The sequence below is a fragment of the Amblyomma mixtum genome, chromosome 4 (genome assembly GCF_055824585.1).
Source record: "Amblyomma mixtum isolate Tamu chromosome 4, ASM5582458v1, whole genome shotgun sequence".
NCBI classification, from domain to species: Eukaryota; Metazoa; Arthropoda; class Arachnida; order Ixodida; family Ixodidae; genus Amblyomma; species Amblyomma mixtum.
Genome location: NC_143015.1, coordinates 71,304,040 through 71,331,149, shown reverse-complemented (window position 1 = coordinate 71,331,149; position 27,110 = coordinate 71,304,040). Strand labels below are relative to the sequence as shown.

At 50.8% G+C, this 27,110-nt stretch overlaps 3 protein-coding genes, 1 non-coding gene and 1 pseudogene across 4 annotated transcripts; all 5 read right to left on the bottom strand.

The window, feature by feature from the left end:
* Nucleotides 1-132: 132 nt before the first annotated feature.
* LOC149346935 (uncharacterized) lies at nucleotides 133-1,421 on the bottom strand. The gene has a single exon (XM_089585473.1). The coding sequence runs from the start codon at nucleotides 1,396-1,398 to the stop codon at nucleotides 214-216; it is 1,185 nt and encodes a 394-aa protein (XP_089441599.1). The 5' UTR covers nucleotides 1,399-1,421; the 3' UTR covers nucleotides 133-213.
* A 3,776-nt stretch (nucleotides 1,422-5,197) lies between these two features.
* LOC149346934 (uncharacterized) lies at nucleotides 5,198-6,424 on the bottom strand. The gene has a single exon (XM_089541447.1). It carries the CDS (start codon nucleotides 6,422-6,424, stop codon nucleotides 5,198-5,200), a length of 1,227 nt encoding a protein of 408 aa, XP_089397573.1.
* A 553-nt stretch (nucleotides 6,425-6,977) lies between these two features.
* LOC149346933 (uncharacterized) lies at nucleotides 6,978-8,508 on the bottom strand (annotated as a pseudogene).
* A 2,159-nt stretch (nucleotides 8,509-10,667) lies between these two features.
* LOC149346932 (uncharacterized) lies at nucleotides 10,668-11,856 on the bottom strand. The gene has a single exon (XM_089541446.1). The coding sequence runs from the start codon at nucleotides 11,844-11,846 to the stop codon at nucleotides 10,668-10,670; it is 1,179 nt and encodes a 392-aa protein (XP_089397572.1). The 5' UTR covers nucleotides 11,847-11,856.
* Nucleotides 11,857-24,609: 12,753 nt separating this feature from the next.
* TRNAD-GUC (transfer RNA aspartic acid (anticodon GUC)) lies at nucleotides 24,610-24,681 on the bottom strand. Its single transcript has one exon. It is a non-coding gene; the product is annotated as a tRNA-Asp (tRNA).
* Between the last annotated feature and the right edge of the window lie 2,429 nt (nucleotides 24,682-27,110).

The following is a 27,110-nucleotide window of genomic DNA, read 5'->3' as shown; positions in this document are numbered from 1 at the left end:
CAATAGCCCAAGGGTCTGTGGTCATCATACTGTGGCGATAAGCGCGTCGAAGGCCAGGAAAAAAAAAATAAAACTCTACCCAACAAAAAAGGACAGTCCAAGTAAACTTGGCACCTCTTTCCAAGCCCGAACACGAAAAACGAACCGCTCATGATGAGGGCCATGGCGTTTACGGAAACCCCTCCCAACCCACCTTAGCTAGACAAACTAAATTTACGGGGGCGGTTTACCCGCCTGCCGCGAATCGACCGGAATGTTCGGTCGCGGCTTCAAGGTAGACCTCCGCATACCTGGGGTTTTGGTGGGTGGCTCGTCTCCGCCCCCGCCGTCCTCCTTCGTCCCAACGCTAAGGGTCTTGTCGTGTGGTCGTTTCCCCGCCAGCAGGCTGGCTGAAGCGCTAAGGATGTCCATAACCTCGGGTTCTGAGGTGCTGGGAGCCGCTTCATGATCAACTGAGGTTTTCAGCTCGGCGCTCGGAGCTGTCGAAGAATCCTGCGAAGGCGGTTGATGCTGCTCTGCAGTAACCGCTTCGGTTCCGGGTTGCTCCTGCTGCGGCAGTGGAATCACCGTATTTTCGGCTACCTCCGTTCTTGCACTTGCCACCGATGCTGCATCCTCCATGTCCGCCTCGTCCATGAGCAGGTTTGAGGCGTCGTCGGTGGTTGTCAGTCCTGTTACGCTGGCATACGTCCGCTCGCACTGGCTGCTCTCATGACCGAAGCGTCGGCACGCACTGCACTTGGGGATGCGGCAGTCGCGACGAATGTGGCCCGTGCCACGGCACCGAAGGCAGAGCGGAGCCCTGCCTGGCACGACCACGAGGGCCAACTCTCCGGCGACGCTCACCTGGTGCGGCAGGTCGTCCAGCTTTACGCCCGGCTTCAACTTCAAGGTGACCAGTCTGGTAGTTGAGCCCTTATCTGCTAGGCCATGCACCCGCCACCGCTCTCGGCCGACGTCTGTGACCTTCCCGTACGGCTCGAAGGCAAACCGTACGTCGTCGTCGGGCACGCTATGCAGCAACCAATGCACTTTCATGCGAACGTCCTGGTTGGCAGGATCAATTACGATACAGCGGCACTTTTTCACCAGCAGCTCACCCATGCCGACAATCTTTTTCACCGCATCTTCGTCCTTGAAAGTCACCGCCCACACATGGCTCATGCGGTAGGCTCCGAGGGCAATCACTTCCGGCAGGAGCGATAACTCGGCGAGCGCATCGCGAAAATCTTCTGCCCGATACGGGCGGGCCCTAACATCACAGTGTAGAAAAACGGTGTTCAAAACAAAACGCCCTGTTGGCAAACTAGGCAAAACAACTTGGTACTCATTGTCTGAAGCAATATTCCTGTTACCGCGGCCCTGCTGGGCCGCTGAAGCCGCTCCTACGGAGCCCATGACACACACGTCCGTCACGCTCGGTGGCCGGAAATGGAATCCTATACTAACGAGGAGAGATGGCCGAGGGGAGCCACCGGTGTTGGCCATGGCAGAGAAGTCTACTGGCCGCAAAAGTGCCGGCATGGAGAGAAAAAAAAAGAAAAGCTCCCCGTCGGGGAATCGAACCCCGGTCTCCCGCGTGACAGGCGGGGATACTGGCCACTATACTAACTTTTTTTTTTTTCTTTATTGCCGGTCTCCGACAGTGAGCAGTAATACAGGACGATACACTAAAACAAAAACAGAAAGAAACAAAAAAAAAAAACAGTAGCAGTCAGCTTTGCACTGACATTGTCACATTAAAATTCCTTCAGCGCTGTCAAGGCTTCTACTCTCGGCAACCACTGTGGTACACACTGAAGCGATTTCTGAACTTCAACAAATCTGGATATACTCTCGCGAAAATACATCCGTGCGGGCCTCGCATCCGGATCGCAATGGAAACCGGCCATGCGAGAACGCCATACAGAGTGGAGGCCAGCCAGCATTATGAGGTCAAATGGAATCCCGTCTTCATTATTTACTGCTAGGTATCTAATGCCGTGAGGGTCCAATGGGAAATCCTTTTTGACCGTTCTCTGTAGAACATCCCAAAAGTACACACCTTCCCAGCAATGCAGAAAAACATGGTCTATAGTTTCGGGCTGTTTGCATATCAGACAGTCAGCTCCCCACGGTAAGAAAAAACCCCGTTGCTCTAGAAATTTCTTTACTGGCAGTGTTTCCGTATGTAGCTTGAAGAAAAAGGATTTCATGCCGGGTGTCACCTGCATTCTCTTTACCCTTTTTAAAACATTCTGGCCGGGCTGTCCACTATGCAAGGTTCTGTACAATGGTTCTGGAAAAATGTTGTCACATACATTTTTGTACAGTGTTGTTCTTTTCACTGAAAAAAGATAACCATTTGAAAAACGCGTCGACAAAAACCGTATACTAGTCACCACCTCTTTGAAAAATCCTGAAATGGGTCCGGGCATCCCATTTGTGCCAACAATAAAACTAGGCAGCGCACATCTTAATCTAACTTGGCACACTGTGCGCAAAAAAGGATCGCTTGTGTCACGAAAAAACATAAACCTATTTACCAGTTGTCGCACAAAGAGATGCGACAGACTGAGACCACCATCCTTCACCCTTCTGAACAAATTCGTTCGGCTACACCTTTCCCATTGCGATGCCCATATAAAGGTTGCGAACACTCTGTGCAGCCTTTGCACATTCAGCCGCGAGCAGTGCAGTACCTGCATCAGATACCATAGCTTACTTACAAAAAAAAGGTTACACACCGTGGCCCTGGCAAAGAACGATAGAGGAACCCCCTTCCACCTGTCTGCTTTTTCTCGCGTTTCCTGCAGCTGGCTTAGCCAGAGGTCGTCATTGTTTTTGTAGAATTCCAATGGGACACCCAGGTACTTCGCTGGGGTGTTCACCCACGTCACGCCAGCGAATGTGTCTGGGGTCGTCGGCCATTCTCCATGCCAGAATCCCAGGCATTTACCCCAGTTAATTAAACTGCCCGTGAGATCCCGGAAACACTTCACTACTTCAACCGTTGCTGTAATACTTCCTTGGTCGATGCAGCATACGGCGACATCGTCGGCATATGCTAAGAGCTTGACTTCAGACGCTTGCAGATGAAACCCACGAATTGAATCATTCTGAATGATAACCAAGCATAGCGTTTCAATGTACAGACAAAATAAAAGTGGGCTGAGGGGGCAGCCCTGGCGCACCGAACGCTTCACCGCAATGGGGGCCCCCAATGACTTGTTTATGATTAGCTGCGTGGTGCAATTTCTGTACGCCATGACCACTCCCTCTTTGATAATCGAGCCGACATTAGTATGATCAAGAATAGCGAACAAAATAACATGTGGGACGCAGTCAAAGGCCTTCTCTAGGTCGAGCTGCAGCACAGCGACACAAGCTTTCATGATGTCACAACACTCAAGCACGCACCGTATCTTATGTATGTTAGTGACTATAGACCTGCCCCTGATTCCACATGTCTGGTGGCAGCCTACTAGGTCTTTAATCACTGTTTGGAGTCTGCTCGCTAAAACTTTCATTAAAATTTTGTAGTCTACGTTAGTTAAAGAGATTGGTCTGTAATAAGTCACAAGTCTAAGTTTTTCCTCATCATCAGTCTTAGGGATAAGAACAGTGTGTGATGTACTATAGGACTGTGGTAGAGCTTTCATTCGGTACGCCTCATTGAACACTTCCGTGAGCACTGCAGACAGCTTTTCTTTGAAAAACTTATAAAAGGAGGCGGACAAGCCATCGGGCCCAGGCGACTTTCCGTTGTTTAAGTTTTCAATGGCAAGGCACACTTCACCTTCAGTTATTGGTCGCTCCAAAAATTCTCTTATCTGATCGTCCAATCTCGGCATGTGGGCAAGAAACGTCTTTTTAAACCCGTCCAGGTCGGCAGGATGGACCGCAAATAGCGCCTGATAATGCTCAGAGAACTCTCGCCCAATGCCCTCGTTGCCATTCACAACGACGCCATTCCGCTCTATCTCTGCTATGTGATTTCGTCGGGCGTTTGTCTTTTCAAATTCTAAAGCCCGCTTCGTAGGCACCTCGCCAGCTTTCAGTGAATTTGTTCTCGCACGCACCAGCGCGCCCCGATAACGTTCTTCTTCGATCAACTGCAGTTTCTGCTTTAGATTCCTGACGTCATCTATGAAAATACCGGGCGTTTTGCACTCCTCTGCTATCAGTTTCTGCAATGTTGTTCGCAGCTCGGTTTCCTTCATTTTTTCGTGGAAGCGAATCGCACTGGCCCTGTCAATTGCTGTGACTTTAATCTGCTGCTTGCATAGTTCCCACTGCTGACCGAGATTCAGGCTACTGTTTGGTTTTAGTCTGTTAATTTCTTCTAATGCTTTTGCTACGAATTGTTCGTCGCCAAGTAGCTTAGAATTCATTTTCCACATGTCCCATACAAAGTGTTTCATTTGTTTCTTTGTTCCTATAGCGCATTTAACCAGGCAGTGATCAGTAAAACACATCGGTACAACGTCGTAACCACGGCACCTCGGGATCACATCCAGAGAGACGTAGATCCGATCCAGGCGTGCGTGGCTAGCACCCTGGAAATGAGTGTACTTTACAGCGCGTGCGCTCTGCAGGCATTCAGCTACATCTGTTAATTCCGCTTCGGCAATGACCTCTGCTAATAAATCTGTACTCTTGTCTCGGAAAGCTGTGCAACTGGTTTTGTCTGCAGACCTAAGCACGCAGTTAAAGTCACCCAAAATAATGAGGCGTTTTTCAGGCATCACGTACTGTCGGACATAGGCAAAGAAATTATGTCTTTCCTCCACTGTATTAGGCACATACACACAAATCACCCGATATTCCGCTTCACACAGAAGGAAGTCACACACTATTAATCTCCCAGACGGGCATGACATGATGCTTTGAACAGTAAGACCGGGCAACTTTTTCACAAACAGTACACATCCTGCTGACAACCCAACAGCGTGGCTAACGACGGCGTAGTACCTCGCTGTGAAACGCAGCACCATGCTCGCAGTCTCCCCCTCTCCCTCGACTTTTGTCTCCTGAACAGCTAGAATGTCAATGTCCTTCTCTGTTACCAGCCGATACAATTGACTTTGTTTTCGTTTTTGTGCTAACCCTCTGACATTTAAAGTAGCTACACATAGAGACGGTTCAGGAGCCATTTAGGTTTGCAGTAGGAGGGAGGCCCGGAGCATGGTGCTTACCTTTAGCATCTAGCAAACCGCTAGACGCCTCCGGGGCCGTCCGGTTGGCTGCTGTCGCTTTTCGACGGGGGAGGCTTGTCGGCAGGCTTCCTGTCCACGTTGACGTTTGGTCGCGGCTTGAAGGTAGCCCGCCGTCCTTGCGCCGCTTTCACTGGCGGCTCGTCAACGCTGCCTGCGAGCACCTTGTCGTCGTGGTCCCCGGAGACTTCGTGGGGGCGTTTCGTTGCCGTACCGGTACCCGTTGTAACGGAAGCGCCGTTGACTGGTGCATCCTGTCCCTTAGATGATAGAGGCGGTTGCGTTTGACGACTCGCGCCGCTTTTATCAAGGTCCTGCTGCACCGGTGGTGGACTAGCCACCGGCTGACTGGGACGGTCTGCGCTTGTGTCCTGCGGTCCACCAGCGAGGGCTGATAGTTCTGCCACTGCACTAGGCACCGGCTCACCCGTTCCCTTCGCCGCGTCCTCTGCTTCGGTCGCGTCCATTAAGTGCTCGGTTTCTTCCCTTGCACTCGGTCCCATTGCCGAGGCATACGTACGGATACACTGGGAGTCCTCGTGTCCGAAACGCCTGCAGCTCGAGCAGCGCGGCACCTTGCACTCTCTCCTGACGTGGCCGGTGCCGTGACAGCGCAAGCACTGCATCGGACGGCGGGGTGCGACGACTAAGGCCAACTCTCCTCCAACCCGTATTTGATGCGGCAAGTCTTCAACTGTCATGCCCCTCTTTAGCTTCAGAACGACGGTCCTCGTCGTGGAACCCTTGTCGCTCACACCTTGCACACGCCACCGCTCCCTACTAACGTCCATGACGGTCCCAAACGCCGCTAACGCGGTCCGCACGTCGTCGTCAGCCACACCGTGCAACAGCCAGTGAAGCCTAAGCCTCATCTGCTGATCCTGTGGGTCGATGATGACGCAGCGACGCTTCTTCACGTTTAGTTCCTTAAAGGCCACCAGCCGCTTTGTAGCCTCCGCGCCATTAAGGGTGACTGCCCACACGTGATTGACCTGGTAGGCTCCCAGAGCCACCACGTCCGGCAGCAAACCAGTCGGCAGGAGGGCGTCTCTTAAATCTTCCACCCTGTAGGGCCGCGCTCGCACGTCGCCATGCAAAAACACGGTATTAAGAACGATGTTTCCTGTTGGCAGTTGGGGCAGTATAAGCTGATAATCGCCGTCATCGCTATCGGTGATCCTGTTTCCGCGGCCAGCCAAGGCCGCTATCGCCGCTCCGCCGGAGCTCATGATCCTGCGTCCGCACCGAACAGTAGCCGGAAGTAGAATCCTATACTAACGAGGAGAGATGGCCGAGGGGAGCCACCGGTGTTGGCCATGGCAGAGAAGTCTACTGGCCGCAAAAGTGCCGGCATGGAGAGAAAAAAAAAGACGAGCTCCCCGTCGGGGAATCGAACCCCGGTCGCCCGCGTGACAGGCGGGGATACTGGCCACTATACTAACGAGGAGAGATGGCCGAGGGGAGCCACCGGTGTTGGCCATGGCAGAGAAGTCTACTGGCCGCAAAAGTGCCGGCATGGAGAGAGAAAAAAGACGAGCTCCCCGTCGGGGAATCGAACCCCGGTCGCCCGCGTGACAGGCGGGGATACTGGCCACTATACTAATGAGGAGAGATGGCCGAGGGGAGCCACCGGTGTTGGCCATGGCAGAGAAGTCTACTGGCCGCAAAAGTGCCGGCATGGAGAGGAAAAAAAAGACGAGCTCCCCGTCGGGGAATCGAACCCCGGTCTCCCGCGTGACAGGCGGGGATACTGGCCACTATACTAACGAGCAGTTTTTTTTTTCTTTATTGCCGGAAAACAATACATGCGCAGGCATAAAAAGTCGCTAGCCAGACTTTGGCTAAGGCGACGGATTAAAACATTTTCATTTCGATCAATTTGTCCATAACTGCCACCCAGTCCGGTGGCTGAGGTTGACTGCGGAGAACATCTCTCAGAGAAACTACACTTTCTATAAAGTTTTCCCTGACTGGTTTCACATTTGCGTCTGCGTGCCTAGCCGCCATCCTAGTTTTCCAGATGCTGTGGAGGCCCAGTAGCATAAACATATCGTATGGCACTTCGCCACTTTCTATAGGCAGGAACCGGATGCCATATGGAGTAACAGGTAGCTCTTTTTTTAAAGTTCTTTGCAAGATATCCCAGTGGAAAACCGGGTCCCAGCAGTCGATAAAGACATGTTCGATGGTCTCGGGTTTTTTGCACAGTGTGCAGTCGACGTTCCATGGTACGAAAATGCCTTTATCGTTTAGCCATGTTTTCACCGGGAGGGTACCCGAGTGTAATTTAAAGAAAAAGGATTTGACGTTCGGTCTTACCGGCATCTTCTTAACTCGATTTAGCACATCTTTGCCTGGGCCTCCGCAGTAAAAGGATCGGTATAAGGGTACAGGTATAAAGATATCTAACAAATCCTTGTACAATTTTTTCCTGGGTACAGCAGCCAGATATTCAGTCGAAAAATGAGAGCTCAAAATGTGAAAGGCAGCCACAACTTCACGTAAAAACCCAGTTACAGCACGATTCGTGGCTGGGAAACTGGACACAACAAATTCCGGTAACACATTTCCTAAGCGCACCTGCAACATTGTGCGCAACAAAGGATCGTTTTGATCACGTAGAAACAAAAATCTTGAGACAACTTGTTTCAGAAACAAGTTGGAAAGTCCAAGGCCACCTCTTTTGACCGGTAGGAACAAATTAGCTCGACTAGTTCGCTCTCAATTCGAGCTCCAAATAAAAACAGCAAACACTCTATGCAGCTTCTGCACGTTTGCTCTGGTGATGAGCAAAAACTGCAAAAAATACCAAATTCTGGCTATCAAAAATACATTGCACACACTTGCACGCGCGAAAACAGAAAGGTCACGTCCTTTCCATCCATCCGCTTTTTTCCTTGCACTCTGCGTTACCTCACCCCACAACTCTGTACTGTTCTTATAGTGCTCTAAGGGTACCCCCAAATACTTCGCAGGGGAGGTCGTCCATTGCATGTTAGCAAACACTGCGGGTGTGCTCTCCCAATCACCGTGCCAAAATCCAATGCACTTATCCCAGTTAACTTCGCACCCGGTCTTTTTGCAATAGGCCCGCGCAACTTTGACAACTTCTTTAACGCTTTCTTGGTCCGCGCAAAAAACAGCAATATCATCAGCGTAAGCAAGCACTTTTACTTGCACCGACTGAAGAGTGAAACCACAGATCCCATCATTGTGTAACAGCGATAACAGAAAAGGCTCAAGATAGATCGCAAAGAGCAGAGGCGAGAGCGGGCAGCCCTGCCTGACCGAGGAACAGACAGGCACAGGTTCAGTAAGCTGTTTGTTCACTATAATATGCGTAACACAGTTTTCGTACGCCATCTGTACACCTTGTAATATTACAGAGCCTACGTTGGCATATTCTAGAACGGCGAAAAGAATTTCGTGTGACACGCGATCGAAGGCCTTCGCCAAGTCAAGCTGCATCATGGCAACTCGTCCCACGAACGCATCGCAACATTCAAGTACAGTTCTAGCAATGTGCACATTCGTTCCAATGGTGCGACCTTTAATACCGCACGTTTGGTGCGGCCCTACAAGGTCCTTTATAACCTTTTGCAGTCTATTGGCAAGAATCTTCATAAACACTTTATAGTCGACGTTGGTCAGGCTTATCGGCCGATAAGCCCCAACGGACAGCAGTTTAGCCTGGTCTTCACTCTTGGGCACTAAAACCACGTGTGCTGTTTTAAATGACGGCGGCATTTTCTTTGTTTCATACATTTCAGTGAAGACGCAGTGCAGAGCATAAGTGAGTTCGGCTTTGAAACTCTTATAAAAATCACTGCCTAGGCCGTCAGGACCAGGAGATTTTCCGGTACTCATTTCTTCGATCGCTCTTCCCACTTCGCTTACGCTGAATGGTACCTCCAGCCCTTGTTTTATTTCATCTCCAAGCTTTGGCATACGAGACAAGAACGTTTCTGTAAAGCCCTCTTCTTCAAGCTGACGGCGCCCAAACAATTCCCTATACTGTTCAACAAAAGCTAACTGAATCATCTTGCTATCATTCGTTACCTCGTTTCTGTACCTAATTTGTTTTATTTCATTTTGAGTCGCATACTTCTTTTCGTCACTAAGCGAGCGTTTAGTAGGCACTTGGTCAAGCCAGAGACGTTCAGCACGCGCCCTTATCACGGCAGCTGCATACTTGTTTTTTTCGATAATCTCAAGTTTACTTTTTGTTTCTCTTATCTCGTTCTTATATCTTCCCGGCTGGGAACTTTCCAGGCTTACGAGCAAGTCAAGTTGGCAATGTAGTTCTTTTTCTTTAACACGTTTATCATGGCAAATAACGCTTGCTCTTTCAATCGCGTTCATTTTCACTTGCTGTTTGAAATCTTCCCATCTAATTACCCAGTTCCCAGGCTCTGCTGATAGCAATGCTTTAATACATTCATTAACTTTACTACCAAAACGTTCATCCTCGAGTAACTGTGCATTAAACTTCCAAAGATCCCACGAGAAACGAGATTTCTTTTCTTTTTTTCCCAGGGTAAACGCAACTAAGCTGTGGTCGGTAAAAGACATGTTTTTCACCTCGTAGCTGTTGCACAAAGGAACAAGATCAAGGGACACATACGCTCTGTCCAGTCTCGCGTGACTTTCACCCTGAAAGTGAGTAAAATGCGATGCTACCGACAGAACTTCAGCAACATCATCTAAACCATTTTCGTGTACAAGCGAATTCAACAATTCCGCACTTTTGTCGCGGACAAGTCTTTTTGTAGTTCTGTCCTCTGCTTTACATACGCAGTTAAAGTCACCCAACAGCACAATTAACCGCTCACAGCATACGTACTGTTCAAGACGCTCAAAAAATCCCTCGCGCTCGTTCTCTTTGTTAGGGGCATACACACATATGATCCTCCACAGTAAATTGCAATAAAGAAAATCAACTACAAGCAAACGGCCAGTTTGACACACAGTTAAATTCTGTTCGAGAATCCCCATGGAATTCCTAATAAAGACAGCACAACCCCCCGATGTGCCAGACGAATGGCACACACAAATATTGTAACGTGTCGTAAAAGGCTGCACCATACGGTCCGTCTGTTCCTGTCCTTCGACTTTGGTCTCCTGGACGGCTATTAGGTCGAGGTCATTATCGAGGAACAACCGGCTTAGTTGGTACTGACGTTTTTTAGAAGCCAGTCCCCTGACATTAATTGTTGCAATGCGCAACGCTCCAACAGGTGTCGAAGCCATCTAGTTTAAGTACAGGAGCCGTATGGTGCGTACCTGAGGACACAAAGCGACGGCGGAGGGCGACTTGCCTAGTCCATGGTGCTCGATGGGTACAGTGCCGGTATTCCAACGTCTCTTGCACCTCTGCCTCATGCGTACGGACTGGAGACCCAGCCCATGCAGTCCGTCACCAAAAAAGGCCATCTCGCGTCCACAGAAGCCACACACAACGCACTCACTCAACTAAGGCGGCGGCTTAGCCGCCGCTCGTTGATCGGCCGGTATATTCGGCCGCGGTTTCAGCGTCGCTCGCCTCACACCAACAGTCTTCGGGGGTGGCTCGTCGCCCTCGCTCGCCTTAGGCTCTCCGTTCGCACTGTGCTCGTGCGGTCGCTTTCCTCCCTGGTTGCTGGTTGACGCATCCGTCACTTCCATGCTTTCAGCATGTTGGGGAACGACGGGAACTGACGCCCCACTCCCCGAGAGGACTTCGCTCTTTGACGTCTTAACATCTGCAGGCGGCGCTTCCTGTTGCTGCAGCTTACTGCTGAGCGTCTCCGCGGTTGCGGATGTTCCACGAGTCGACACAGCCGGGGATTTTTCCTTCTCCGCTCCGTCGCCTGCCTCTGCTGCAGCGTCTTCCGCGTCAGCCTCGTCCATGACAAGCTCGGACGAGATGTCGTTGACTGGGACGGCAGCGCTCGCGTACGTGCGTACACAGCTGCTATCCTCATGTCCGTAACGGCGACAGGCGCCGCACCTTGGAACTTTGCACTCACGGCGAATGTGCCCAGTACCGTGGCAGCGCAGACAGAGCGGAGCTCTGCCCGGTACAACCACGAGAGCCAGCTCACCGCCAACCCTGACTTCGTGAGGGAGGTCTTCCAGTTTCACGCCAGGATTCATTTTCAATGAAACCAAGCGCGTCGTCGACCCCTTGCTGGCGACACCCTGGACGCGCCACCGTTCCTTGGTGACTTCGCTCACCTTGCCGTACGGGGCGAAGGCTACCCTCACGTCTTCGTCGGGCACGTTGTGCAGCAGCCAGTGTAGCTTGACGCGGACGTCTTGGTTTGCCGGGTCAATAACTAGACAGCGGCGGTCCTTCACTTTTACTTCCCGGGCAGCAAGAATTTTCTTCACCGCATCAGCACTGGTGAAAGTAATAGCCCACACATGGCTCATGCGATACGCCCCCAAGGCGATAACCTCGGGGAGCAGCATCAGCTGAGCCAGCGCATCCCTGAAATCTTCGACCCGATAGGGGCGGGCCCGCACATCAGCGTGCAAAAACACTGTGTTTAACACAACATTTCCTGTAGGAAGGGTAGGCAGAATCACCTGATATTCATCTTCCGAGGCAAAAATCCTGTTTCCGCGGCCAGACATGGCCGCTGTAGCCGCTCCAACGGAGCCCGTCATCGCACGTCCGTCACGCTCGGTGGCCGGAAGCCGAATGTATACTAACGAGGAGAGATGGCCGAGGGGAGCCACCGGTGTTGGCCATGGCAGAGAAGTCTACTGGCCGCAAAAGTGCCGGCATGGAGAGAAAAAAAAAGACGAGCTCCCCGTCGGGGAATCGAACCCCGGTCTCCCGCGTGACAGGTGGGGATACTGGCCACTATACTAACGAGGAGAGATGGCCGAGGGGAGCCACCGGTGTTGGCCATGGCAGAGAAGTCTACTGGCCGCAAAAGTGCCGGCATGGAGAGAAAAAAAAAGACGAGCTCCCCGTCGGGGAATCGAACCCCGGTCGCCCGCGTGACATGCGGGGATACTGGCCACTATACTAACGAGGAGAGATGGCCGAGGGGAGCCACCGGTGTTGGCCATGGCAGAGAAGTCTACTGGCCGCAAAAGTGCCGGCATGGAGAGAGAAAAAAGACGAGCTCCCCGTCGGGGAATCGAACCCCGGTCTCCCGCGTGACAGGCGGGGATACTGGCCACTATACTAAAGAGGAGAGGTGGCAGAGGGGAGCTTTTTTTTTTCTTTATTGCCTGACTTCGGCAAGAACCACAGTACACAAATACACTTACAGAGCACAATGAGCAATAATTAACAACACTATCCACCTGGTGGGGCGTGGCTTCGTCACGTTAAAACTCTTTAAGCGTCATCAAAGTCTCGAACCTTGCAAGCCACTCGGGAGCTTCAGGAGCAAGTTTCTGAACTTTAATATACCTATGCATGCACTCCCGAAAATAGATCCGTGCTGGCCGTGCATCAGGATCGCGATGATATCCTGCCATTCTGGAGCGCCAAATACAATTAATGGAGGCCCATTAGAATAATGAGGTCAAATGGTGTCCCATCCTCACTCTCTACAGGCAAGTACCGAATACCATGAGAGTCCAGCGGTAATTCCTTTTTTAAAGTCCTTTGTAAGATGTCCCAAAAGTATACCCCCTCCCAACAGTGCAAAAAAACGTGGTCTATTGTTTCTGGTTGTTTACAAATTAAACAATGTGATCCCCAAGGTAGAAATAAATGCTTCCCCTCCAAAAATTTCTTTACTGGTAGTGTTCCGGCATGTAATTTAAAGAAAAATGTTTTTGCACTTGGTGGCACCTGCATCGCCTTTACACGCTTAAGTACGTCGCGTCCCAAGCCTCCATTGGATAAGGCCCTGTAAATAGGTTGTGGAAGTACTACATCACACAAATCCTTGTACAACTTCTTCCTGCTAACAGAAGATAAATATTCACACGAAAATCGAACAGACAGGAATCGAACACTCGCGACAACCTCTCTAAAGTAACCAAAAATACGTCCCGAGAAACTTTCGGTTGAGACAACAAAGTCCGGCAGTGCATTTCCGAGCCTTAATTGGCACACAGTGCGCAAAAACGGATCGCTTACATCGCGCACAAAACAAAATCTGCTTACAATCTGCCGCAGAAATAAGTGTCCCAGACTCAGGCCACCGTCCTTCACTCGCCTAAACAAATTGGTCCGGCTGCAGCGTTCCCAGTCCGCAGCCCACACAAAAACGGCAAAGATCCGGTGCAGTCTCTGTACGTTCATCCTTGCACAATGCAACACTTGCATCACGTACCACAGCCTAGACATAAACAGATTACACACTGTGGCCCTTGCGAAAATTGAAAGCTGTCGCCCTTTCCACCTGTCCACCTTTTCACGCGTGGCTTGCGTCTGGGCTTTCCAGTACGAATCGCTATCTCGATAACCGTCCAGTGGGACGCCTAAGTACTTTACTGGGGTCGTCACCCAGGACATATTTGCAAAATTGCCAGGCTTCGTTGGCCATTCTCCGTGCCAAAGCCCCGGGGGCTTTGACCAATTCACTTTACTACCGGTGACCTTGGTGAATTCTTTTACGCATGCCACGGCCTCGGTTACACCTTCCCGGTTCACTGTGAACACCGCGACATCCTCCGCATAAGCCAGCAGCTTAAATTCTACCGCCTGTAACTGGAAGCCACGAATTTTTAGAGCGCAGCTCTTTGGCGTCCGTTCCTGGGTTTCGCGTCGTCGTCGGCCTCGTAACCAGCTCCGCCCCCCTTTCATCCCCCCAGCGCTATCGGCGTCAGCGGCATCAGTCAGTCGCTGCTATCTCTTCCCTCCTCCCTTTATCGTGTTGTCCGCTCGCTGCGCGCGCTTCTGCCCCCATCGTTTGCCGCTGGGTGTACACGCCGCCCCCCACACGTGTGGGCAACTCGGTCACCCGTGACACGTGTCCTGACTTATCTCTGGTTAGGAACACTACAAACGCCACATGGGAGAACCTGGGGGATACCCTGGGCAGCGACCACTGCCTTCTCCGCATCACGCTTTTGGCGAAGGCAGCCCGTAAAAAATGGGGCCAGGCGAAAATAACCAATTGGCACCAATTTCGAATTCAGGACGTCCCTCCGGTACTATTCTCTGACGGCTATGCGGAGTGGGCAACACAGGTCACCAACATACAGAAACAACACACGCAAACACTTCACACCACCGACGAGATCCCCGCAGTGGACAATCACCTCCTGCATCTGTGGGAGGCGCGCCGGAGCTTAACAAAACGATGGAAGAAACACAAGACAAATCGCAAGCTTAGAGCTCGTATTGCACAACTTACGGAGCAGGCTGCGGCATATGCCGCCCAGCTCACAGACACCAATTGGATAGAACGCTGCAACTCGGCAGCGCGTCAGATGAGCTCGAAGGGGACTTGGCGTCTCTTGCGCAGCCTCATCGACCCTTCTCAAACGAAAGGGGAGACGCAAAAACAGCTCCGGCGGGCTCTGCACGGGTACCAAGGTACGACGGCGCAACTTGCGGACACTTTGTGCGACAGGTATCTGTGCCGCACAAACGACCCGGTTGGGCCCGAGTACACGTACTCCGGCAAGCCAAATCAGGATTTAGACGCCCCTTTTGAGTTGCATGACCTTAAGGCGGCCCTGGCTAAAATGCGCCGAGGTGGGGCACCGGGTCGGGATCGCATAACAGTGAAACTGTTGGCGAACCTCTCCGACTGTGCATATCTCCATTTGCTACAATACATAAATCAGATCTGGGATGGGTGTCCGCTCCCACTCGAATGGAAAACATCCCTTGTAACGTTCATCCCCAAAGCAGGTAAAGCCGTGACTACGGACAACTTGAGACCCATCTCATTAACCTCGTGTGTGGGAAAGCTCATGGAGACGATGGTTCGGGATCGCCTCTCTCCATACATGGAGGGTAAGGGCCTCTTTGCAGACACTATGTTCGGGTTCCGCCCGCACATGTCTGCACAGGATGTCCTACTCCAACTACACAGGGACATAATACGACCCACAGCCATGCAACAAAACGACAAGGCCATTCTCGCCCTCGATCTTAAGGGGGCGTTTGACAATGTTAAGCATGCCACCATACTCTCTAACTTGAACACCACTAACTGCGGGGCGAAGGTCTTCGCCTATGTCAGAGACTTCCTCTCTGCGCGTCAGGCACTCCTCCGGATCGAGGACGAGGAGTACGGCCCGTACTCTATGGGTACACGAGGTACACCACAGGGGGCGGTGTTATCACCGCTCCTTTTCAACATCTCCATGATGCACCTGCCCGGCCGACTGGCTCAGGTAGATGGCATAAAACACGCACTCTACGCAGACGACATTACAATCTGGACCACCGAGGGGAGCCTTGGGGAGACAGAGGACCGCCTTCAGCAGGCCGCCACCATAGTCGAAGCATATGCTGCCGACTGTGGTCTCCAATGTGCTCCCGCCAAATCAGAGCTTCTACACGTGAGGACAAACCACAAGGACAACACGTCTCTACACATATCTCTGTCAGGCGGTCCCATCAGAGAAGTGGCGGAGCTCCGGATCCTGGGTCTGTTCATCAATAACAAACTTAGGCCGGACTCTACTATAGCGAAACTCAAGAGCATAGGTGAACAGGTAGGGCGCATGATCCGCCGTGTTTCCAACAAGCGGGGTGGTCTGCGGGGCAGGGACGCGCTACGGCTCGCCTATGCCTTCGTGACCAGCCGGATCCTCTACGCCGTGCCGTACCTACGCACCACCAAACAACAAGACAAGCGCATTGACGCCATCATCAGGAAGGCAACAAAGCGAGCACTGGACCTTCCGGTGGCTACCTCCAACGCCAAACTGAAGGCGTTGGGAGTGGTAAACTCCTATCAGGAGTTGCGGGAGGCCCACCTCGTGAACCAATATACGCGGCTATCGCAGACGGTGCCTGGGCGCCGCCTGCTAAACCGCTTACACATCCAACACACTTGCATACCAGAGGCACGGCCGCTCAATGGAGGCGCACTTGGTGCGGCCCGCCGCGTCGCGCCTCAATGGCTGGGGAAGCGCGTATTGGGAGAAGTTGAAGTTTCCGCCGCTATTCCCCGCGGGGGCGCCACCACTCCGCGACAAGCCGCCGACGCGCAAGGAGTGCGCTGGCTGTGCTGGCGCGTGTTTTCGCTGTAACTACTCTGCATGACCGCGTGGTTCTGCTAGTTCTGCGTGCTTTTCATCGGTGCCTGTGCCGACAGCGTCCTAAGCGCATGCGAAACCATGCCACGCAACTGCTGCGTGCCGCTGTGCATCTCAAACGCAAGAAAAGATCCGAAGATCGGTTACCATGAGTTCCCGCAGAAGCAATGTCCGGAGTTGATTTGCGAGAGAGAAGACCGCAGTCACACCGAGGACCTCTGCAAAGCCTTTCTAGCAAAACTAATGCGACCACTGCTGACCGATTTGGTAGAAAACATCAGTCTTTCGGTGGAAAAAATCATACTTGCTCATAAACCGCTTTCGAGGAAAGTTCTTCGCTTGTAAAATAGGCTTGAATTCCTTCGGTACATCACGTGGCTTCAAAATAAAACGAAAAACATTGGCTGAGCCTGCTGGCGTCTGGTTGAACTGGCTGTCTTTTGTTGTTTCTTTTGCAACTGTTTGTGACAGCAGTATATTTACGAGGGTAATCTTAAAAGTGAGGTCTCCAAAGGGCTGCGGCCGCCGGGAAACTATATGCGTGGCGGCTCGCTATACTGCTGTGTTCATTGTTCCTCGTCTTCCAAACAAGCCATGACTCAGCGCGAAAGGGCCTGTCAGTTTTGGCCCGGCAACCATTTGAAATGGAGCTCCCGTTTGTCACTACAGCCAGGAGCGAAGTTCACGCAAATGGCGTTCAACCAATCGAAAATTATCGCCAGTTGACGGAAGTGTACGGAGAGTCTTGCATGGATGTTAAAAACTTCCCCAAGTGGTGTAGGAAGTTCGCAGCTGGTCGCACTTAAATTTACGACGAAGAAAGAAGCGGGAGGCCGTCAATCTTTGATGAAACAGTCGCGAAGGTCGAAGAAATGATGCAGTAATAACGGAGGATCACACTCGACGAACTCTGCATTATGGTTCTTGGCGTTTCTAGAAGCACTATTCATAGGAGTTTAACAGCAAAGTTGAAATATCGGAAGGTGTGCGCAAGACAGGTTGCGCGAATGCTCACAGACGACCATCAACAACAATGCGTTGACTCCTCCTGCGAATTTCTTCCGCGTTCTGGAGATTAAACGGAGATATTTGCATTCTGTTGTTACGGGTGATGAAACCTAGACATTCCACTTCACGCCTGAGACCAAACAAGAATCACGTGAGTGGCGGCACTCATCTTCGCCCAAGCCGCGAAAATTCAAGCGAACACAGTCTGCCGGCAAAGTCATGGCAACTGTGTTTTGGGATCGAAAATGGGTATTGTTGGAAGACTTGTTGGCTCCTTGCACCACAGTAAACGCGGATAGATATTGTGAGACCCTTAAAAAACTCAGAGGGGCGATTCAAAATCGCAGAAGAGGAACAACGCTCGCCCCCACGTTGCCTGTCAAACCATCGCTCTCCTAGAACAGTTTGTATAGGACGTCATCAGCCACTCACCCTACAGTCCGGACTTGGCACTAATTGACTACCACTTCTTTCCAAAGCTAAAAGAACACCACGCTGGAAGGCGCTTCACTGATGATGACGAAGTGAAAGATGCGGTCAAACGCTTCCTTAACGGCATAGCGGCGAGCTGGTATGACATGGGCATACAAAAACTGCCGCAGCGTCTGTAAAAATGCATAGACTCCAACGGCGATTATGTGGAAAAGTAGAATAATGGTGTCCCTTTTAAGGTTTGGTTTATGGATATTTAACGTCCCAAAGCGACTGAGGCTATGAGGGACGCCGTAGTGAAGGGCTCCGGAAATTTCACCTGGGGTTCTTTAACGTGCACTGACAACGCACAGCACACGGGCCTCTAGAATTTCGCCTTCATCGAAATTCAGCCGCCGCGGCCGGGATCGAACCCGCGTCTTTCGGGTCAGCAGCCGAGCGCCGTAACTGCTGAGCCACCGCGTCGGTGTGTGTCCCTTTTAAGTGATTTGTAATTTGCTTAAAATAAAAATGTCTTTCGATTTATAAAAAAACTGCAGTCCTTAATTTTGGGATGACCCTCGTACGGGGTGGTACCCACTTGAAACTATTTCCAGCGAAAACGGAGCAACAGGCTGAACTATAATGCTGAATGTTACGACCTCAAACGTAAGTTTACAAAAAGTGCATGTTCAATAAGTGGCCCGAAACCTTGTCCCGAGTTCAAGATTATAATATGTAATAAGTTATTACAGTGGTTGAAACGCCTGTCACCGAATGGGTGACCGCTCGGCGAAGCGCACTTCTGCCTCGATTCTCGCTGTAAACGCACGGGCGATTCGGAAAAGCGCAGTGATGGTGACATGCCGCTATCACGCTATCAATAGCAAACTTGCACGTGGCACCACCATAATCTGTGAAACGCAGCTTGTAAATGCTAAAATTATAAAGCGCCTACCGCGCGGACGCCTAAACGAAAGCACTGCCTCGGCCGCTGCGCGCAGCTCTCCGCCCGGACTCGTCCCGGAGCGGTATCGCCGCAGCGGTGGCGATGAGAACTAGGCGCGATACGGCTCTTTCGGGCGACGCGACGGGCCGCACCCAGTGCGCTCTCCATTGAGCGGCCGTGCCAGAGGGGACGGAGAACATCCCGGTGCTGTGGCGCCACATGCTCTTGGTCGCTCCGCTCCCGCGTAACATGGACATGGCTTCACATGAAGGCAGACGACAAGCGCGGGTTCGCACGCTTGAGAGGCAATATGGGTATAAAGAGGGCGTCTATTACGTGGACATCACAGGGCCGTCGCCCGCGGGATTCTTCACGGCTGCCGTAGTCCACCGGGGAATGAATGTCAATGGGCTATCTTTTCGGGCCCCAAATTCAACACGAGCGGAGGAAGTCGCAATAGCTCTCGCTGCCGCCGATCCAAAATCGAAAACGGTTATTACAGACTCTCGCCGGGCCTGTGAACATTATCTTGCAGGCGAAATATCACCTCTGGCCTCGCAAATTCTAAGACGCGCTCTCGCCGATCCAACTCGCACAAAAGTGATCTGGGCTCCTGGCCACCAGGGTCTACGAGGCAATGAGGCCGCTGATGCGGCCGCCCGAGCGCTCACACACCGGGCTCCTCATCCTAGCTCTCATGGCCCAGAAGCTCATAAACCGCTTCGGCGGTTCCGCGAAATCCTAATTTATTATTGCGACAGCCACCGTCTCTACCCGGCACCTGCCAAGGGGCTGAGTAAGGCGGAGGAGCGAACTCTGCGGCGCCTGCAGACAGGAACCCTTCTCTGTCCTGCAATAGCAAAACACTTCGATCCGAACACAGATGGGCGCTGCCCGCACTGTGGAGAGATCTGCGATATCTTTCACATGGTGTGGGCATGTACTCAGAATCCTCACCTTCCCCCCTCCCCCACCCCCACCCGAGAGGCATGGGAGACTGCCCTCCTCAACTGCTCCACACTGGAGTCCCAAAGGGCTCTGGTCAAGCGGGCGCGAGACGGGGCCTCGTCATGCGGTGTCCCGGACTAAGGATACCGACCATGCAGCAGGGTTATTTATTTTTTTTTTAACCCTCAAGCTCTCTTTGATTAAAGTTTTTCACCACCACCACCCTCCCCCCTCTTCCTGCGAGTCTCCGGTTGTCAAAGCGCCGGCTCGAACTTAATTCCTTTCTTCGCTCCTCCTCCAATGCAACCCCTGTGCGGTGGCAATCAGAGAGCCAGATCGGTGGCGGCGGATCTGTATATGTGCACCGCCCGAGCCGAAATTGCGAATACGTGTGAAAAATAAAAAAAAAAATTCTGTGATAGCGCATACATGTGTTGCTCGATTTCTTTGCCTCAATCTATCGAAAAGGTGAAACAGCTTATTTGCTGCGCTCAAATTTCGCATTAGGAAGTAACGTAATCGTCGGTAATTTTTTCACTTTCCATGATATTCAAATACAACGCTTCAATGTAAATGCAGAATAGAAGAGGGCTGAGGGAACAACCCTGGCGCACCGAACGCTGCAGGCTAATGGGGGCCCCCAAACTCTTATTTACAATTAATCTTGTCGTGCAGCTCCGGTACGCCAAGGCCACTCCCTCGCCAATAATGGACCCTACATTTACATGGCCAAGTATGCAGAACAGGATATCGTGCGAAACACTATCGAATGCTTTCTCAAGGTCTAACTGAAGGATGGCTACACAACTATTTGTGTTATCACAGCATTCCAGCACATACCTCGCTCTATGAATATTGGAAACAATAGAGCGTCCCTTGATCCCACACGTCTGGTGGGGATCGACTATATCTTGAATTACTGACTGTAGTCTACGGGCTAAAATCTTCATGAAAACTTTATAATCTACGTTTGTGAGGGCGATAGGACGATATACTGTGACCTGCTGTAACTTTTCTGCTTCGTCGGATTTAGGGATTAGCACTGTATGGGATTTACCATAAGACGGGGGCAATTCATTTACTTTGTATGCTTCATTATACACTGCTGTAAGTACTGGCACTACTTCGTGTTTATATGATTTGTAAAAAGCTGCGCTTAACCCATCAGGTCCAGGAGATCTTCCCAGGTTCAAATTTTCTATAGCTTGCTCGACCTCTGATGCAGTTATCGACAGCTCCAGCCTTTCTTTCTGTTCGTCATCTAATCGCGGTAAAGCACCAAGAAACTTTTCCTTGAATGCGCTCACATCCACTTCTTGCTTTACAAACAGCGCCTGATAATATTCAAGAAATGCTTGCTGGATATGCCCTCTGTCCCCAGATAACGCCCCGCCCCATTCAATCTTTTCAATGTGGTTTCGCTGAGCATGCGTTTTTTCGATTCCTAGAGCTCGTTTTGAAGGTGTCTCCCCAACAGCTATATCTTGCACCCTAGCCCGCACAAGTGCACCACGGTAGCGTTCTTCCTCGAAGAGTTCAATTTTGTGTTTTATTTTCCTAATATCGTCCATCCATTTGCCTGGCTGGTCGCTTTCTTTTTCGAGAAGTTTAGCCAGTAAGGATCTTAAATTGTCCTCCTCACGTCTCTCTTCTTGTCGTATACAGCTTGACCTTTCGATTGCTGCTATCTTTATTTGTTGTTTGCAAAGTTCCCACTGCTGCCATACTTTCAGTTCCCCACTCGGCTTTAATTTGCTGATTTCTTCGTTTACTTTCCTGCTAAAGATGTCGTCTGTAATGAGCTTATTATTTAATTTCCACATCTCCCAAGAAAACTGATTTCCTCGTTTCTTTGTCCCTATCCCACACAACACTAAACAATGATCAGAAAATGATACCGGTACTACACTGTAGCTACTGCATTTTGTAATAACGTCCGGCGACACATAAATGCGATCTAGCCGCGCATGGCTTGAGCGCTGAAAATGTGTGAACCTCACACAACGCGTGCCTTCTAAACATTCCGCCACATCATCGAGGTTGCACGTGTCTATAATTTCTGAGAGTACCTCAGTGCTTCTGTCCCTAAATGCCCGTGCACTGGTTTTGTCACAGCCTCCGAGGACGCAATTGAAGTCGCCCCCCAGACAACACCAAACGTCCTGAGAACGTCCTCAAATGGTCAAAACGTCCTCATCCCGAACAGGACATTCTGAGTACTTTTTGAGTGCATCACGGCAAAATGTCCTCATGAGGACGTCCTCAGTTTGTACTTCACAGAACGACTCGAGGACGAAAATTTCTCAAATGTCCTACAAACGTCCTATCGCAGGACAATATTGTGGCATTTAACTGAGATGAAACCAGCTTTATCTCTCGCACTCGGCTTTCATTTCGTAAAAACTCCAGGTTTATTAAAAGATACTTGTGTACAATAGAGATGTAATGTAGGAAACGATTGTGACTGGAAATATTATGTACCTTCAGGAGATATCTTAAGTTATTTTGGTTTGCAAACCTGGTCACATGTACTGCATGCTTCTGATGAGATTGGAGTGTGCAAATTTATGGGCAATTTGTTGGATTGGCTATTCCGCTCAGGCGACAGAGTTCAACTCCTGAGAGAGTTATATAGTCATTGCTGTAGGAAAATATTGCATGGAGAATAACCTGTAATTCCCAACAAATACGGGGAACGAACCAGTAACTTGTTGAGTATACGAAACTTTTGCAAAATTTGTTTGCTAAAAACCAAGACAAAAGAAGCATGAAGAAAGCTAATTCACAACCCCTGTGCACACTGCCTACAATAATTAAGAAAGCAGTGACCCACATTCCCTGGGCTACATCATCATCTGATGTCCTGAAAACAGACTGAAAAAGTCCTCCAGAGGAAATCTGAGGATGTCCTGAGGACATACTGAGGCCGGATAGCAGGACTAAATGAGGACCTTTTGAGGATTAGAAGAGGACGTCCTCAGTACAACACAATGTCCTCAAAAATTAATCCTCAGGACGTCCTGAGGATGTACTTGTGTTATCTGGGCCATGACGATCAGGGATTTCTCACAACTGAAGTACCTTTGTACGTTTTGAAAAAAGGCTGTCCTCTCATCCACCGCATTTGGGGCGTACACACAAATGATGCGCCAATATGTTTTGTTGTACAGGAAGTCAACCAAAACAAATCGACCCGATGGACACGCCGTATATGCCTGAACCTCAAGTCCCGGTACATTCTTTACAAAAATGAGACAACCCGCAGACGTGCCTACAGCGTGGGCTGCTACTGTAAAAAACCTAGACGTGAAACGTCGCACCATGCTCCCGGTCTCTTCTTCCCCAATTTTCGTTTCCTGCACTGCCAGGACGTCAATGTCATGCTCAGTTAAAAGGCGGTACACCTGGCTCTGCTTCTTCTTACTTGCCAGTCCCCTGACATTAAGTGTACCGAGTCTACCGACTTTCATGGGGAACGCATGAGCCATTTTCATGCAGAAGAAAGAGGCCGGGAACATGGTGCTTACCCTTCGCGTCTAGCGCTTGGCTAGACGACATCATTGACACCGGAGCCATCCGGTGCTGGTGCCAGGCCTGGCTGCGGGGGCGGTTTGTCGATGGTTCTCCTCTCCGTTGACACATTTGGTCGTGGCCGGATGGAGGACCGCCGTCCTTGGGTGGTTTTTGCCGGCGGCTCCTCGACGCTGGGGGCTTCCGCCTTGTCTCCTTCGGTTCCGGTCTGGGCGTGTGGCCGCTTCGCTGGGGCAGGGACGCTGGTCGTGCGGGCGCCGCTCTGGTCAAGGTTCTCCTCGGTCAGAGTCGCTGGCTCGGTTTCTGGGAGCGCCGGCACGCTTGCTTCATCACTCGACGCCTCCGTCTCCTTTCTAGAAGGTTCCATCCCTTCAGGTTTCCGTGCGGCATCGCTGCTGGAGGGTCCCGAAGAGCCCGTCGAGCCTGCTTGCTTTTCGGGTTCCTCTATGCCTTTCGCAGATTCTTGGGCCTCGACTACATCCATGAGAAGTTCCGCGGAGTCGTCTTTCGATGCACCGCCCGTAGCCACCGCGTAAGTGCGGACACACTCGTTATTCGCGTGGCCGTACCGCCTACATTTCGTACAGCGGGGAACCTTGCATTCACGCCGCACGTGGCTCGTACCATGGCAGCGCAAGCACTGCATTGGACGCCCAGGCGCCACGACAAGAGCCAACTCTCCGGCGACACGTACCTGGTGTGGCAGGTCTTCCACTCTCAAGCCGTGATTCAACTTCAATAGGACAGTTCTTGTCGTTGAGCTCTTGTCATTGACGCCTTGTATCCGCCACCGCTCACGCGTAACGTCGGTCACTTTGCTAAACGCCGTGAATGCCGTCCGGATGTCGTCATCGGCCACACCGTGAAGCATCCAGTGTAGCCGCAGCTTCACCTGCTGGTCTTCCGGGTCGATAATGAGGCAGCGACGTCCCTTAACTTGCAGCTCATTGAAGGCGAGCAACTTCTTTGCTGCCTCCGTGTTGCGCAGGGTAACCGCCCACACATGGTTGATTTGGTACGCCCCCAACGCGACCACGTCGGGGAGCGTACCGGTCTCGGCCAGGGCGTCACGGAAGTCCTCGACCCGGAACTGCCTCGCTCGCACGTCGCCATGAAGAAAAACGGTGTTGAAAACAACACGTCCTGTTGGCAGTGTCGGCAAAATGATCTGGTAATCCATATCTTCGCCGTCATCGATCCTGTTTCCGCGGCCGTCAAAGGCCGCTATCGCCGCTCCGCTGCAGCCCATGACCCTGCGATCCGTTCAGCTCGGCTGCCGGAAGCAGAATACTATACTAACGAGGAGAGATGGAAGAGGGGAGCCACCGGTGTCGGCATTGGCAGAGAATTCTACTGCCAGTAAATGTGCCGGCATGGAGAGAAAAAAGAGAAAAGCTCCCCGTCGGGGAATCGAACCCCGGTCTCCCGCGTGACAGGCGGGGATACTGGCCACTATACTAACGAGGAGAGATGGCAGAGGGGAGCCTCCTGTGTTGGCCATGGCAGAGAAGTCTACTGGCCGTAAATGTGCCGGCATGGAGAGAAAAGAAGAAAAGCTCCCCGTCGGGGAATCGAACACCGGTCTCCCGCGAGACAGGCGGGGATGCTGGCCACTATGCTAACGAGGATTTTTTTTTCTTTATTACCGACTTGGCCGGGCAAACAAAACAAAAATACAATGACATGACAATAAAAGCACAGGTCAGTTTCTAGCTAGTGCACGATGATAAAATGAGTTAAATGATTTTAGTTGCTCGAGGACAGGCAGCCAATCAGGCTGAGGAGCTTGCTGTTCGAAAACTTCCTGAGTATACATGATGCTCTCAATGAAATACTGATGAGCCGGATTCACAACATGTTCGTGCCTGACATCCATTCGCGTACGCCATAGGCTGTGCATGCAGAACAACATTAGCAGGTCGCAAGGCACTTCACCTGGCTCTGCACATGGTAGGAAGCGTATTCCAAAAGGAGTCAGGGGGAAATCTTTTTTCAGTGTGCGCTTCAACACATTCCAAAGAAAAACAGCGTCATGACAGTCGAGAAAGATATGTTCTATAGTTTCCACTTTCTTGCAAATAAGACACTCTACTGACCAAGGTACAAGAAGGCCTTTGCTTTGCAACCATGGCTTCACTGGGAGGGTTCCAGTATGCAATTGAGAAAAGAAAGAACGCACTGAAGGCTTCACCGGCATTCTTTTGACTCTTTTTAGCACGTCCATTTCGGGACCCAGAAGATATGCACTGCGATAAACAGGCACTGGCAGAAACACATCAAGCAGGTCCTTGTACATCCTTTTCCTTGTTACAATGGTTAGATACTCATCGGAAAATTTTGACCGAAGAATACGGACTGCTGCAACAACTTCTTGCAAAAAAGCACTTAACCCACTCCGCCCTGCAGACATGGATGACACAACATAATCAGGCAATGATTCTGACAATCGCACTTGTATAACAGTTCGCAGAAAATCATTATCTTGACGCAAGAAAAAGAATCTAGTGACTATCTGTCTCAGAAATAAATTTGATAACCCTAGCCCCCCGTTCCGCACCTTGTGGAACAGATTGCATCGGCTGGTACGTTCCCATGTTGACGCCCAAATAAATGTTGCAAACACTCTGTGCAACCTTTGCACTGAAGTCCTTGGCAAAGTTAACGCTTGCAGAACGTAAAAAAATCCTCGCTACTAAAAACATGTTGCACACCGTAGCTCTTGCAAACATGGAAAAGTTGTGACCGCCCCATTTGCTTGTCTGAGCTTTGACTCATTCGGTTTCATGGGCCCAATATTCTTTGCTTTCTCTGTAGTTGGTTAGCGGCACGCCGAGGTACTTTCCTGGCGTGTCTACCCACTTCATTCGACAGAATACTTCTGGCGTGGCCTGCCACTTTCCATGCCAAAAACCAAAACATTTCTGCCAGCTTATCGTACAGCCACTTGCATCACAAAAATTTACGGCTTCTCTCACCACTTCTTGCACGCTTTCCTGGTCTCTGCAGAACACTGCTATATCACCTGCATATGCCAATACCTTCACTTCAGTATGACAAAAGGCGTAACCTCGAATGTTTTGCGTAGTTAACAGCTTTAAACAAAAGGGCTCCAGGTGAAGTGCAAAAAGCAGTGGAGAAAGAGGGCAACCCTGGCTCACTGACGACAAGACAGGAATACTATTACTGAGGCGGTTATTAATTATGAACCTTGATGTACAGCCATCATAAACCATTTTCACGCCATCAGTGATGATACATCCCACATTCACATGTTCCAAAAGCACGAACAAAATTTCATGCACAACTTTATCAAACGCCTTATGCAGGTCCAGTTGCATCATGGCGACACGACCCTCCGTTGCATCACAGCATTCAAGGACACTCCTAGCTACGTGTATGTTACTAAAAATGGATCTGTCTTTTATGCCGCAGGTCTGGTTTGGGCCAACAAGGGTTTTAATTACTGTTTGGAGTCGTCCGGCTAGAACTTTCATATAAATTTTGTAGTCTACGTTAGTTAAGCTTATTGGGCGGTAACACTCAACTGACTGCAACCTACTAGGGTCGTCCGATTTTGGGATCAACACCACGTGGGAAGTTCGAAAAAACGGCGGAGTTAACTTTCTTTCGTAACACTCGCTTATTACGCGCTGTAATGCTATTGCCACTTCTGTTTTCAAAGCCTTGTAAAGTGCGGCACCGAGGCCGTCCGGCCCAGGTGACTTGTTCAAGCTCAGCTGCTGTATTGCAGCTTCGATTTCTGCTGCCGTTATGGGCTCCTCAAGTATCTGCGCCAGGTCCTCCTCGACTCTTGGCATTAGCGACAGGAATGCAGTTTTGTAATGTTCAACATCAGGCGTTTTAAGGCTGAACAAGTTTTGGTAATATTCCAGAAA